General features: G+C 36.1%; 1 protein-coding gene across 7 annotated transcripts in view; it reads right to left on the bottom strand.

Annotated features, from left to right (window-relative positions):
* Window positions 1-10,597: 10,597 nt before the first annotated feature.
* Window positions 10,598-12,916, bottom strand: part of RNF180 (ring finger protein 180) — a 302,861-nt gene continuing 300,542 nt past the window's right edge. For 5 of the 7 annotated variants that reach the window (XM_024118674.3, XM_028492928.2, XM_028492929.2 and 2 more), the window contains one exon: window positions 10,598-12,626. In XM_024118674.3, coding sequence (XP_023974442.1) covers window positions 12,427-12,626 — 200 coding nt within the window. In that variant the 3' untranslated portion in view covers window positions 10,598-12,426. The remainder of the gene's footprint in view (window positions 12,627-12,916) is intronic. The other 2 variants (XM_055086584.1, XR_008618062.1) reach the window with 2 other exon arrangements.

The following is a 12,916-nucleotide window of genomic DNA, read 5'->3' as shown; positions in this document are numbered from 1 at the left end:
TTGGCTTAATAAGTGTCCTGTAAAACATCTCATCCTTTCCTACTTAAAAAGCATTGTACCTTGGCATATAGAGCTCATTTTATTTTGGTTTAGAAGTTTTATCCATTAAAAAAAAAGTCACTTAGCAATAATTCAAACAAAGATTGGACCAAATTTGAGATTATCATGTGTTTTAACCAGTCTTACTGTATGTACAGCCTTTGAAGAAGAAGATAAACCATCAGCAGTAATTGCAGTACCTGGCATAGTAGTATGACTTTGCCATATTTCTCAGGACATGAAAGAACATTTGCAACAACTTAGAACTGCAAGAAAACAAGGCTTAAGAAGTTTTCTCACCATTAGAGATAATGCATGTGAAAAATTTTGATTCTGATGGTAACGCTGTATGGGTAATGTGCTTTATTCAGAGTCAAAATGAATCTGACAAATTAACATACAATTTTAGCATTATTAAGCATAGTAACATAATTTTGATTGTTTTGTGTTGTTCTAGATTTTTAATTCTAGGGATATTGCTCTAAAAGTTCTTTTCATTTGACTCTTCTGAAGCATGTACCCTTCTGACTCTTCAGTGTGTTATGCAGAAAATAATACAAGTATGTTTGTGAACATGTTGTTTGTGATTTAAGTATATACATTACATGATGTTTCCTTTTCCTTCCATTGTTGCTTTAAAACCACTTAATTTTCACTCTCTGCTGTGACTCTGACTCGATTCAGAATAAGAAAAAATAGATAAATGTATATAACACTGATCATTACTGTTTATTGTTCTAGCAGTTTTGATGATGAAGTTGTAAGGTATAGCAATGGGATATTAAATATTATCTTTTTAGAAGTCCTGAGTTTTTCATGTTAATGAAATAGACCATGTAGACTTTGTATGACGTTTGCTTACCTGTTACAATTTCAATTGTTTTTTTTACTAGAAAGAAATGAGATGTAATATTGCAGAATTTGTCAATAAACTATGATAAATATTTATTCTGAAATAGTTTAAAATCAGATTGGGCCAAATTTATAATGGGTTTATAATTGGTTAGTTGATAAAATAATTATGTCTAAACATACCTCAACTTTGATAGTTTTAAGTTTATAATTTTTGAAAATAAAATGCACCTTCTGCCTTTTCTCAGCCACAGGATGTACATATCATAACTAGAGCAAAGAGACATTCTTTCGTAGGGAGGTTATGTGTGCCTTTCCCTAATCTGTAGAAGGAAAAAGACACACCCAATTAATATCTAGGTTAGAAGTAGTGAACTATGTACAATAACATGGTTAATATAAGTGGAAAGAACTCAGGTGGTGTAATTTTCTCTTAATTTCCCTCTACTTTTAGCTGTTAGTCATAGGAAAAGTGGACGTACTGATACACACGTATACTGATTATCTCTGAGTCCATAATAGGAAGCAGACAGGAGTAGAAAATTTTGCTTGTAACAGATGTAGCTTTCATTTGAATAATGAGATACCAAGTAGATTTCTGAAATTTTTTAAATTAGAAGGAATGTATTTAGATTCCTAGGTAACAAGAAATTTATTATGAAATCCTCAGGATATGTGATTGACATTTAGTGAAGTTCAGATCATGGTCAACACTTGAATTGAGCATCATTTGTAGAGCAAGTGAATATTTATTGAGCATGTACTACTTGTGTTTGTTGAATGCATGAATGAATGAGGAGACCTTATTAACTATGTGTTACTGTTGCATTTTACTGTGTGAAGATGTACTATTTTATATGAAAGTTTTAGTAAGAGGGAAATGCAGTCCAGGAGGTTAAAACCAAAGGGAGCTAATTCACAGAGAAAAGCTGAAATAAAAACGTCAGAAAGGATAAAGAGAAAAGATAGTATGTAATGAAAAGTGGAATATTACTTGGGTACACTATAACTTACTATTTTCTTTAATAATTTATTGATATTAACTCAACAAATATGTTACATGTTATAGACAAAATTTTACTTGGGAAAGATGGCACATGTAAAATGGTTTTCCAAATTGAGTTAATAAAATAGTAATTTCACAGTTAAAGTTATTTGCCTAGAAAGGTAGCACATATAATGCTTTAAAAAGTATCTGTTATTTTAAAAGCATATTAATTTAGACAGAACTGAATAAGAATTTATAACTTTCTTTGGAAACCCTGTATAATGCAGATACATAGTATAAAATTATGAGAGTTAGAAATATTTAAGAGAACATTTTAAGTAAGCAGCTCACGCCATTTATATATTGACATGTTTATAAATCTTTAGTCTTTAAAGCAGAATGCTACTCTAGGTGAGGTCTCTTATAGTTTTCTCTTAATTATCTTGATGAGGTTGATAGTAATTTTTACTTTTTATAGCCTTGCAATTTACCACTCTACTTACCTGAAGTTTTCTGTGTTTCACTTTTTTTTCCCCCAGCAACCTACTTATTCATCACTTTCTATCAGCCCTCAATTCAGCATCCAACTTCATTTTATTTTCCTCACGTATGTCCATTGGGGATAGGCTTCCTATTGGGAGCAGGGGTGTGCTGGTGAAAGCATCTATTTTTGGTTATTATTTTTTAATTAGATTGTCAGTTTTGTGTTGAAGTGAAGAGAGATCTGTATTAATTAATTCATTCAGATGTATTGAAAAAGATTTAATGACCCAAAAGGTACAAGTAGGTAGAAATAGGAAGTGATATAGATGATTAAGTTTTCAAACTTTACCACATAATAGATTTAACCTAGAGAAATTTTAAGGATCCCTATTCTTATACCAACTAAATTAGAGTATTTGGGGTAGGACCTAGGTATCAGTATTTTTAAGAATTCCCCAAGTGATTCCATTATGCAGCCAAATTTGAATACCAGTGACATATATCTGTGGTTGGATTTTTAAAAATATGTGACAAATACTCTATGAGGCCCACAAAGCCTCAAATATTTACTATACAGCCCTTTGCAGAAAAAGTCTGTTGACCCATGATATAGATTACTCTGTTTCATCAGACTAGAAGCATTGGTATCACATGAAGCCTTGTTAGAAATGCAGAATTCCAGGCCCTATCCCAGACCTCCATTTTAACAAGATCTCTAGGTGGTTCACGTGGACATTAAAGCGTGAGAAGCACTGATACATATCATGTTGAGGATAATATTATTTATTAAGTATTAAGCTCCTTGATACTTTTCTGACAGAGGTAATCAAGACTGACTACACAGTTTATACATTTTTCAGTTTTATAATCCTTTTACCAAGGGTTATTTTTATATTCCTTAACCCCCACAGAGATTTCCTAGAGTGATAGATTAATAATTGTTCTATTAGAATCAGATACCCCTTTCCTTGAGTCTGGACTGGCTTAGTGACGTTCTTGATCAATAGAAAGCAGCAGAAATATCATTCCAGGACTGCTGAGGCTGGTGATGAACACCCCCTCTGGGAATCCTGAGCTACCATGGATGTCTGACCACCCTGAGACTGCTTTGTTAGGCCACATGTGGGTGCTCCATTTGACCATTTCAGCTGAGCCTAAGTTTTAAACCATCTCTCCTAGGACACTAGCCATATGAGTGGAGCTGTCTTGGACCCCCCAGACCAGTCTACTGCCTGCTGAATATCACCAGGTGACCTCTGTTGATGCCATGTGGAACAGAAGAATCATCCAGCTGAGTGCTGTCTGAATCCCTGATGCACAAAAATGTGAGATATAATGATTGTTTTCTTAAACCATTAAATTTAGGGTAGTTTGTTATTCAGCAATAGATAACCAGACCACCTACGTAGAACATTTTAAAACTTTTATGGTACTGGAGATGAATTATTAAAAGTTATACTATAAACTTTTAATTTGAGTTTATCCTTATTTTAAGATTGATCATTTTGTATAAACCAGAGATAAAATATAGAGAGAGGGCAGTTAATTTAGCATACCATGTGTGATGGCTTTGTGGTATGTCAACTTGGCTAGGCTAAACTACAGTCCCCAGAATTCCCTTTCCAAGATGTTTCTGGATAAGTAGGCTACAAGAGTTATCCTTTCACAAGAGTTGGAGGAGGGAAGGAAAGCATGAGCTAGTTTGTGCCATATACACAACTTCTCTTAATTATTTAATAAAACAGTAATGTAGCTTCTCCCATGAAGAGATTTTTCTCAGACATAGTTAAAGTCCCTAATCAGTCATTGGGGAAATTATCCTGGGTGGGCCTGACAATCAGTTGAAAGATCTTAAAAGAGAGTTGAGACATTCCCTGGAGAAAGAAAGTCTACTTGTGGACAATAGCTTCGGCCACTGTCTTTTGGATCCCAGCCTTTTTGTGTTCTTCCATTTCTAACTGTCTGCCCTACAGACTCTGTCTGGATTTGCTTAACCAGCTCCCCAAACTGTGTAATCCATTTCAGTTCCTTGTTTTGTATATGTGTATATACTACACAAACACACGTGTTATATGTGAATAAATGTGAGTGTGTGTGTGTGTGTATATATATGTATATGTATATATGTAAGCATGGATACTTAGACATCTCTTACAGGTTTTGCTTGTAAGTTTGGACCCTGACACAGATTTTGGTACCAAAAGTGGTTCCAGAGGAAAAATCTTAAGGATGAATTCTCTGAATTGGTTCTGATTTTCTGGAAAGGTTTCTATAATCTGATAAGTTTTAAAGGCACTAACGAGCCTGTTTCCAGTGGTGAAAGGACACTGCTAGTTCACGGCATGATGTGACAAAAGGGTTGCACAAATTATCACCTTTGGATACCTGCAATTGAGTACCTATAGAAGGTGAGGCTCAGGATGCCTAAGTATGAGCTCCTCTAGAACATTTCTGTCAAAATAAGGGGTATAGTGGAGTTGGTTGGTTACTCCTAACTGCCCAGGAGAAAGTGGCCAATGAAAAAGATGAACCCAGGGATTTAAATTCCTTGCTCAAGCTCTGCATCAATGACCTGAAAGCTTCTATATCTGCCCTCAAAGAAACCGTATTCTGTAGCTGTACAGCTGTAGCTGTAGGGTTTCTGAAAACCAAAGCAAGAGTCTCCTCCTGCAAGAGGCTAAATTACAATTCAAATTGAATTCCCAACGACCTCTGTTAAAGTTGGTCCCTAATTGGGAAGGAATGGGTTCCTACAAATAGGAGGGGAATATATGGGTAGATTATGATAAAGATGGGGAATCTGAACGTCCTAAATAAAACTGAACCATCTTTGCCAGTAGAAGCATCCCTTCCACTTCTGCCTGAGGAAGTGTGATAATTCATTTTGTGTGTCAACTTGACTGGGCCATAGGCTTTCCAGATAGTTGATCAAACATTACTCTAAGTGTTTCTGTGAGGGTGTTTTTTTGGATGAGGTTAACATTTTAAATTGGTAGACTGAGTAAAGCAGACTGCCCTCCTTAAGGTAGGTGGGCCTCATCCAGTCAGGTGACGGCCTGAATAAAAGACTGACCGTTCCCTGAGTATTCTGCTGTCTGACAGCCTCCAAACCGGGGTATTACCTCTTCGTGGTTCTATAGCATCCTTCTGGCCTTCAGACTCATACTGGGATATTGGCTGTTTCTCGTTCTACAGCAGCTTCTGGAATTTGGACTTGAGCTGGGAGGAACAATGGCTCTGCAGACTTAGGATTTTCCAGCCTCCAATATCAGATGAGCCAATTCCTTATAATAAAGCTTTAAATAGATATCCTATTGGTTCTGTTTCTCAAGAGTACTTTGCCTAATATAGGAAGATGGCCCCTCTTTACCTGAAGAAGCTGGAATGGGTCTCTACTGAGTTACTTGCCTGCAAGGCACTCCTGACCCTCCTCAGGACCTACTTCCCAACATTCCTTTTTGTTTCTAGATCTATAACTAGACAAGTTGCAGAAGTTCTCAAAAGATGAGGTACTAGTTGTGATTCATGAAGAGGTGTGATACACACCAAAAACAACTGAATGATTTTTTATTTCATATAGACAGAAATCTAGAGGGTGTGTGTAAGAATGGATATTAAGGCTGTGTGATCAAGGTGGGAGGATCATAAAGTTGAATCATGCTGTATTTATTGATACAGGCTCACTAACCAGAGGTTCTGGATTCACTGTTTCAGCTGAAGCAGTTAGGAAGGGCTATAACAAGTTGGTTGGTTGGTTGGTCAATTGGCTGGACCCAAAAGGTGGCCTACATTAGATGAAGTTGAAATGCCATGTTATACTGTAGACTAAGGTATCTGAAGGCTTAAGGAGATTGCAATGTTAGAGTATATCTATCCTGTAAGACCTGCTCTCCAACCCTGGAAAACACAACTTTTGCAACAGCTGTGAAAAATAAATTTGTGGGGGAGCCCCAGCATCCTTGAAAAGTTCTCTTCTCTTTAGGTCAAAGCTCTCTTCTCTTTAGGTCAAAAATTACAGAGGAAACTGCTGCCACTGAACTAGGATTGCTAAATGTAGTGGAGATAATGGGATCCTGAGATGTCAGGGGCTAAATGGTGGCACTTAATTGCTAAAAACAAGGTGTGCATGGTTAACATTATAAACAATGGAGTCAAATTGGTAATCAGACTAGTCTGACTTGCAGAGACTTATGGGGTTGGCTGGTTATCAAGAGGTCCCTAGGGCTTCCCTGGTGGCGCAGTGGTTGGGAGTCCGCCTGCCGATGCAGGGAGCGCGGGTTCGTGCCCCAGTCCGGGAGGATCCCGCGTGCCGCGGCGCGGCTGGGCCCGTGAGCCATGGCCGCTGAGCCTGCGCGTCCGGAGCCTGTGCTCCGCAACGGGAGAGGCCACGGCGGTGAGAGGCCCGCGTACCGCAAAAAAAAAAAAAAAAAAAAAAAGAGGTCCCTAGAATAGGAAAAGATGGCCAGCCTTTTAAATTCTTACTTGATCTGTATAAGCAGAGGATTTCTAGCCTACTGAACAGATGTCTGAATTGAATTAACAAAACATAGACTCAATTCCTTCTATAAATTCTAGATTTGAGCCAGTTAACAGACTCAGACCCTCAGACACTGTTACACTGCCAAAAACATATACTGTTAATACTTCTATGTCTTCCCCCAAAGGGACCTTTACCAGAAAAGTAATTCTGAGTAATGTACTTGAGCCTAGCCAAGTTGACATCCCACAAAGCCATCACAGTCCCTTGTCAAGTTGGAACTCATATATATCTTAAACCATCTCCTTAAACCATACTGCCTAACATGACACAGTTATCCTACATACAACTGAGGATACAAAGTCCTTGGGTGATGTTTCTCTTCTCCTTTGTAATTTAAGTACTAAGATTAATGATCACAATACATCTTGTGATATTGATATAAAGGTAGCTATTTTTAAGATGCTTTAGATGATAAGAGGATAAAACAGGAAGAAAAAATATTTGGTTAATACTTATACAAACATACTCATATCACAGTCCATTAATCACTATAGACATGTATCTCACAGGAAAAATGAATGACCTAGTACACTGCTTGAAATTCTGCCCATGGGGAGGATTTCCCTTCACCATCGTCCTTCAGGGATGTCCAAAGGAAGGCTATAGAGTATCAGAAGTCCATTTTTGAGTGGTAGCTGCAAATCACACAGAGCTCTTTGTAAATCAGGCCTAACAGTTCTGTTCCTTGGTCAACTGGTCTTAGGTGTGAAGACATAGGTATGGGCTGAGAGAGTGAAGGTGATGTAGCAAAATAGAGTCCATAGACATTTGGGCTACTTCCTCAAGCAACTTATTTGTGCCTTCAGGGCCTCCTCAAGCCTAGTCTCATAAACATCACTACCATTTGATAACGGAGTGCTGCTGTGCACACCCAACATTATGGCTTGGTGGATCAGATAGCACCAAGTTCATGATGGGTAAATCAGGTATCATGGTAACTTAGTGGGTCCTGGCCAAATGTTCAGTCTCTACTAGGCCTCATAGCAGGCAAGCTGTTTCTCAAAAGAATAGTTATCCACAGAGGATGGTGTGGCTTTGCTCTAAAATCGAAAGGGTCTCTAGGAGATGGGTCAAAAAGGGTCTTGCTGTGATTTATGTTATAGAGTGTTCTGCCTATGTTTTCCTCTAAGAGTTTTGTAGTATCTGGCCTTACATTTAGGTCTTTAATCCATTTTGAGGGTCTGTGCTGTGATTTACCTATTAAGGCTTGCTAAAGGCTTCAAACAGCAATCCCATATACCTCTGACAATTCAAGGACCATTGGATGTGTATGATCATATGGCCCAAATGACCCAGCAGTTTGCATGGCAGAGTGGACCTGTTGAAGGGCCTTCTCTTGTTCTGGTCCCACTCAATACAGGCAGCTTTTTGAGTCATTTGGTAAATGGGTCAGAGTAGCACAGCCAAACAAGGCATATGTTACCTCCGAAATTCAAAGAGGAACTGTGAACATCATTTTTCTCTTTTAGTGGTAGGAGGGTCAGATACAACACCTTATCTACCTTGGAAGGGATATCTTGACATGGTACAGACCAATGGATTTCTAGAAATTTCACTGAGAAGGGATACCTCTGAATTTTTGTAAGAGAAGTCCCAAATTAGGAATTGGACTTCTTAAGAAGGTGTTGTGGAAAGGATATAGCTTCAAGAACTAGGCGTATCCGGTTTTGACTCCTGGCTATATCACTTGGTAGCTGTGTGACTTGAGAATGCTCCTCTAGACTACGATTTCTTTTTCTTTTCCTTTTCCTTTCCCTTTTCCTTACCTTCCTTTCCTTCCTTTTCTTTCTTTTCTTTTTTTAGGTAATAAATGGATTTATTTAGAGAGAAACACACTCCACAGACAGAGTGTGGGCCATCTCAGAAGGCGAGAGGCTTTGGGAGAAACATACTCTACAGAGGGTGGGTCATCTCAGAAGGTGAGAGAGCCGAGACTACGATTTCTTTTTTAAAGGGTATTCTATTTATTTAATGGTATTATATTTATTTGTATTTAGTTTGTAGATACAGATCTATAAACTGATATGTATTACTGACCTAATATATTTTGGGAATCATCTTTGTTTCTCTGAGAAATCGTATTTAATAATACTATTTACTTCATGTATAATTATAATCAATTTTTAAGTAATTTAGGAATGAATGAAGGCATATTTGCTAGCGCTTATAAGCCAGGAGTTGCTTGGGAAATAGCTGCAATTTATTTTACAGTTCTTAAAATATGGCTCCCCCATATGTTTTGTTCATTTTTCCTGACATGTATTTTAAGAAGGCAATATTTTCCCTTATACCATATCATCTTTACTTTGAGTAATAAATTAGTGATTATAAATATCCATTTTTATTTCTGTAAGGTAATACTGAGCTTTGCCGACAATGCTGCTTCACCAAGATAACAGTTATGTCATTAGACTGCAAGCATAATATACATATTTTTTATTATAATGAGCAAAAATTGATCTCTGTGCTTCTAAAATGTATTTAGTTTTCTTCTTTCTGGATTTGATGATGTCTAATGTACACTATTTTCTTTCACAGATATAATTTTAAACACAATAAGGGCAATGTTAGAATAAAAAGCTGTATCATTCTTCCATATTTATTAGAACATCACATACTGTCAATTAAATGTTTTGTTCAAATATAGTCAGTAATTATGACAAATTTGGACCTTTCATAGACTGAAGTGTTCAAGCCTGATCAATCTCAATTTGTTTGGATGGTGGTAGTATTTTTAGTGCCATGAGAGGTTTACCTACCTTATGTTAAAATATACTTATTGCATTATCAGATATATGACATCACAGCACAGGAATGTTGAATTAGTAGTTCATAATAAAGACACAGACGTAGAGAATGGACTTGAGGACACGGGGAGGGTGAAGGGTAAGCTGGGACGAAGTGAGAGAGTGGCACGGACATATATACACTACCAAATGTAAAATAGATAGCTAATGGGAGGCAGCCCCATAGCACAGAGAGATCACCTCGGTGATTTGTGACCACCTAGAGGGCTGGGATAGGGAGGGTGGGAGGGAGTCTCAGAAGGCGAGAGGCTTTGGGAGAAACATACTCTACAGAGGGTGGGTCATCTCAGAAGGTGAGAGAGCCGAGACTACGATTTCTTTTTTAAAGGGTATTCTATTTATTTAATGGTATTATATTTATTTGTATTTAGTTTGTAGATACAGATCTATAAACTGATATGTATTACTGACCTAATATATTTTGGGAATCATCTTTGTTTCTCTGAGAAATCGTATTTAATAATACTATTTACTTCATGTATAATTATAATCAATTTTTAAGTAATTTAGGAATGAATGAAGGCATATTTGCTAGCGCTTATAAGCCAGGAGTTGCTTGGGAAATAGCTGCAATTTATTTTACAGTTCTTAAAATATGGCTCCCCCATATGTTTTGTTCATTTTTCCTGACATGTATTTTAAGAAGGCAATATTTTCCCTTATACCATATCATCTTTACTTTGAGTAATAAATTAGTGATTATAAATATCCATTTTTATTTCTGTAAGGTAATACTGAGCTTTGCCGACAATGCTGCTTCACCAAGATAACAGTTATGTCATTAGACTGCAAGCATAATATACATATTTTTTATTATAATGAGCAAAAATTGATCTCTGTGCTTCTAAAATGTATTTAGTTTTCTTCTTTCTGGATTTGATGATGTCTAATGTACACTATTTTCTTTCACAGATATAATTTTAAACACAATAAGGGCAATGTTAGAATAAAAAGCTGTATCATTCTTCCATATTTATTAGAACATCACATACTGTCAATTAAATGTTTTGTTCAAATATAGTCAGTAATTATGACAAATTTGGACCTTTCATAGACTGAAGTGTTCAAGCCTGATCAATCTCAATTTGTTTGGATGGTGGTAGTATTTTTAGTGCCATGAGAGGTTTACCTACCTTATGTTAAAATATACTTATTGCATTATCAGATATATGACATCACAGCACAGGAATGTTGAATTAGTAGTTCATAATAAAGACACAGACGTAGAGAATGGACTTGAGGACACGGGGAGGGTGAAGGGTAAGCTGGGACGAAGTGAGAGAGTGGCACGGACATATATACACTACCAAATGTAAAATAGATAGCTAATGGGAGGCAGCCCCATAGCACAGAGAGATCACCTCGGTGATTTGTGACCACCTAGAGGGCTGGGATAGGGAGGGTGGGAGGGAGATGCAAGAGGGAAGAGATATGGGGATATATGTATACATACAGCTGATTGATTCACTTTTGTTATACAGCAGCAACTAACACAACATTGTAAAGCAATTATACTCCAAAAAAGATGTTAAAAAAAAAACACCCAAAAAACAAAACAAAAAACCTTTTGTTCTAGGTTACACAAAGACCACCTAAGTGACCGAAATAAATAAGCTTACTTCTCTGTGCTTTAGTTTTCTCGCTTTTAACGTTGGAATACCTACCCAAATTCTTTCTTGTACTGGGATCATTCAGATCTCCTTTTTTAAAAAAAAAATTAATAAGGGAAAACTAATTCCAGGGATTACTGTAATAATAAATAAAAATAAATAGCAGGTTTTCTTTCTATAAACCCATAAGCCTATTTCTAACAATTCCTTATTCCAGACATTAAATTAGTTAATAACAATGAAAAAATTTAAAAGCCACTCTTTATTGCACATTTACAATATATTTGACAATGTCCAAGTTAAAAGAATCACTAAATTAACTACATTTTGGACATGCATTGTTCTTTTAGGCTACTGAGTGTCTGTCAGTCAGTAAATTTTTAATTTCCTCAGGTGAATAATCCTGCAATTGGAAAAGTGTTAATATATTTTTCTAAGTTTCTACTGGTGGGAATTAATCTCAGCTTTTTTTTGTTTGTTTTGTTTTTTTGTGTGTTTAATATTCTGTTTTTATAATAGTTTAAAATGTTGCACTAATGCTATTATTAGGTCTCTAAGAAAAAGGATAGTCAGCTGTCTTGGTAACAGAAGGGGACATAAGGACATACATAGAGATAATTGGAAACCAGAACTGAATATACCCTGCTAAATTAGTTCCCAGAGGATATGGTTTATCTCTAATGTATATAACGTGCCTGAGGATAAGCGATGATTGACTAAATATATTATCATTAATGATAATATCTACTCAGATTATCATTTAATTTTACATTTTTACTATTTTTAAGTGGAGGGAAAACCTCAGTCTTTAAAATCAAGATAAATGTAAAAGTGACATTGTAAAATTAGAGCCACAAATCCGAAACCAAGAACTATGAAATTAACAGTGCGTTGTTGCTAAGTGCTAGATAGATTAGCTCTTGAATAAAGTTGAGTTTGTTACATGAAAAACATTCATAAATAAGTCCATTCTCAGATTTTCTATAAACACCAACAATTTATATAATGCAACATTATAAAAACTTCAAAGCACATTTAAAAAAATGTTTAAGTAATTGTTACCTACATCATTTGTAATTGTTCAACCATAGTAAGGTATGAAAATTCCTAAAATGGAAAGAAAAAATAGCAAAGAAAGCAGAAAACAATGAATCCAATGACCCAGTTCACTGAATAAATATAGATTATCACCATATCCATGTCAAACCACCATCCACGGCTATCATCCTCAAAGTGCAGATAATCCATCCTATGTGCACCATGTGGAAACTGCCTTCTTGTAACTGGAGCTGCACGTCTGTGGAAACCTAGAAGATATATGAACATATTATTTAAAGTTCATTAAATTCAGTTTAAGTGCTCAGAAAGGAAGCTGCATTATGAACAGAAGTATCACGACCAGAGCATATCTTGATTTCATTGAGTGGTATATTGTATTCCTGACAGTTTTTTTTTTTTTAATGATAAGCAACTATCAGAAGTCTTTTCTTTTTTTCAGTTAAGGGTTTTAAGGGGGGACAGTAAAATTAGCAAAGAGCATGGATTATGGAGTCAGGAAACTATCCTTTTTTAAAAAATTGAAGTATAGTTGATTTAC

Source organism: Physeter macrocephalus, chromosome 8 (genome assembly GCF_002837175.3).
Source record: "Physeter macrocephalus isolate SW-GA chromosome 8, ASM283717v5, whole genome shotgun sequence".
NCBI lineage: Eukaryota > Metazoa > Chordata > Mammalia > Artiodactyla > Physeteridae > Physeter > Physeter macrocephalus.
Note: the sequence above shows the minus strand (reverse complement) of the source record. Positions and strands in the feature narration are given on the sequence as shown.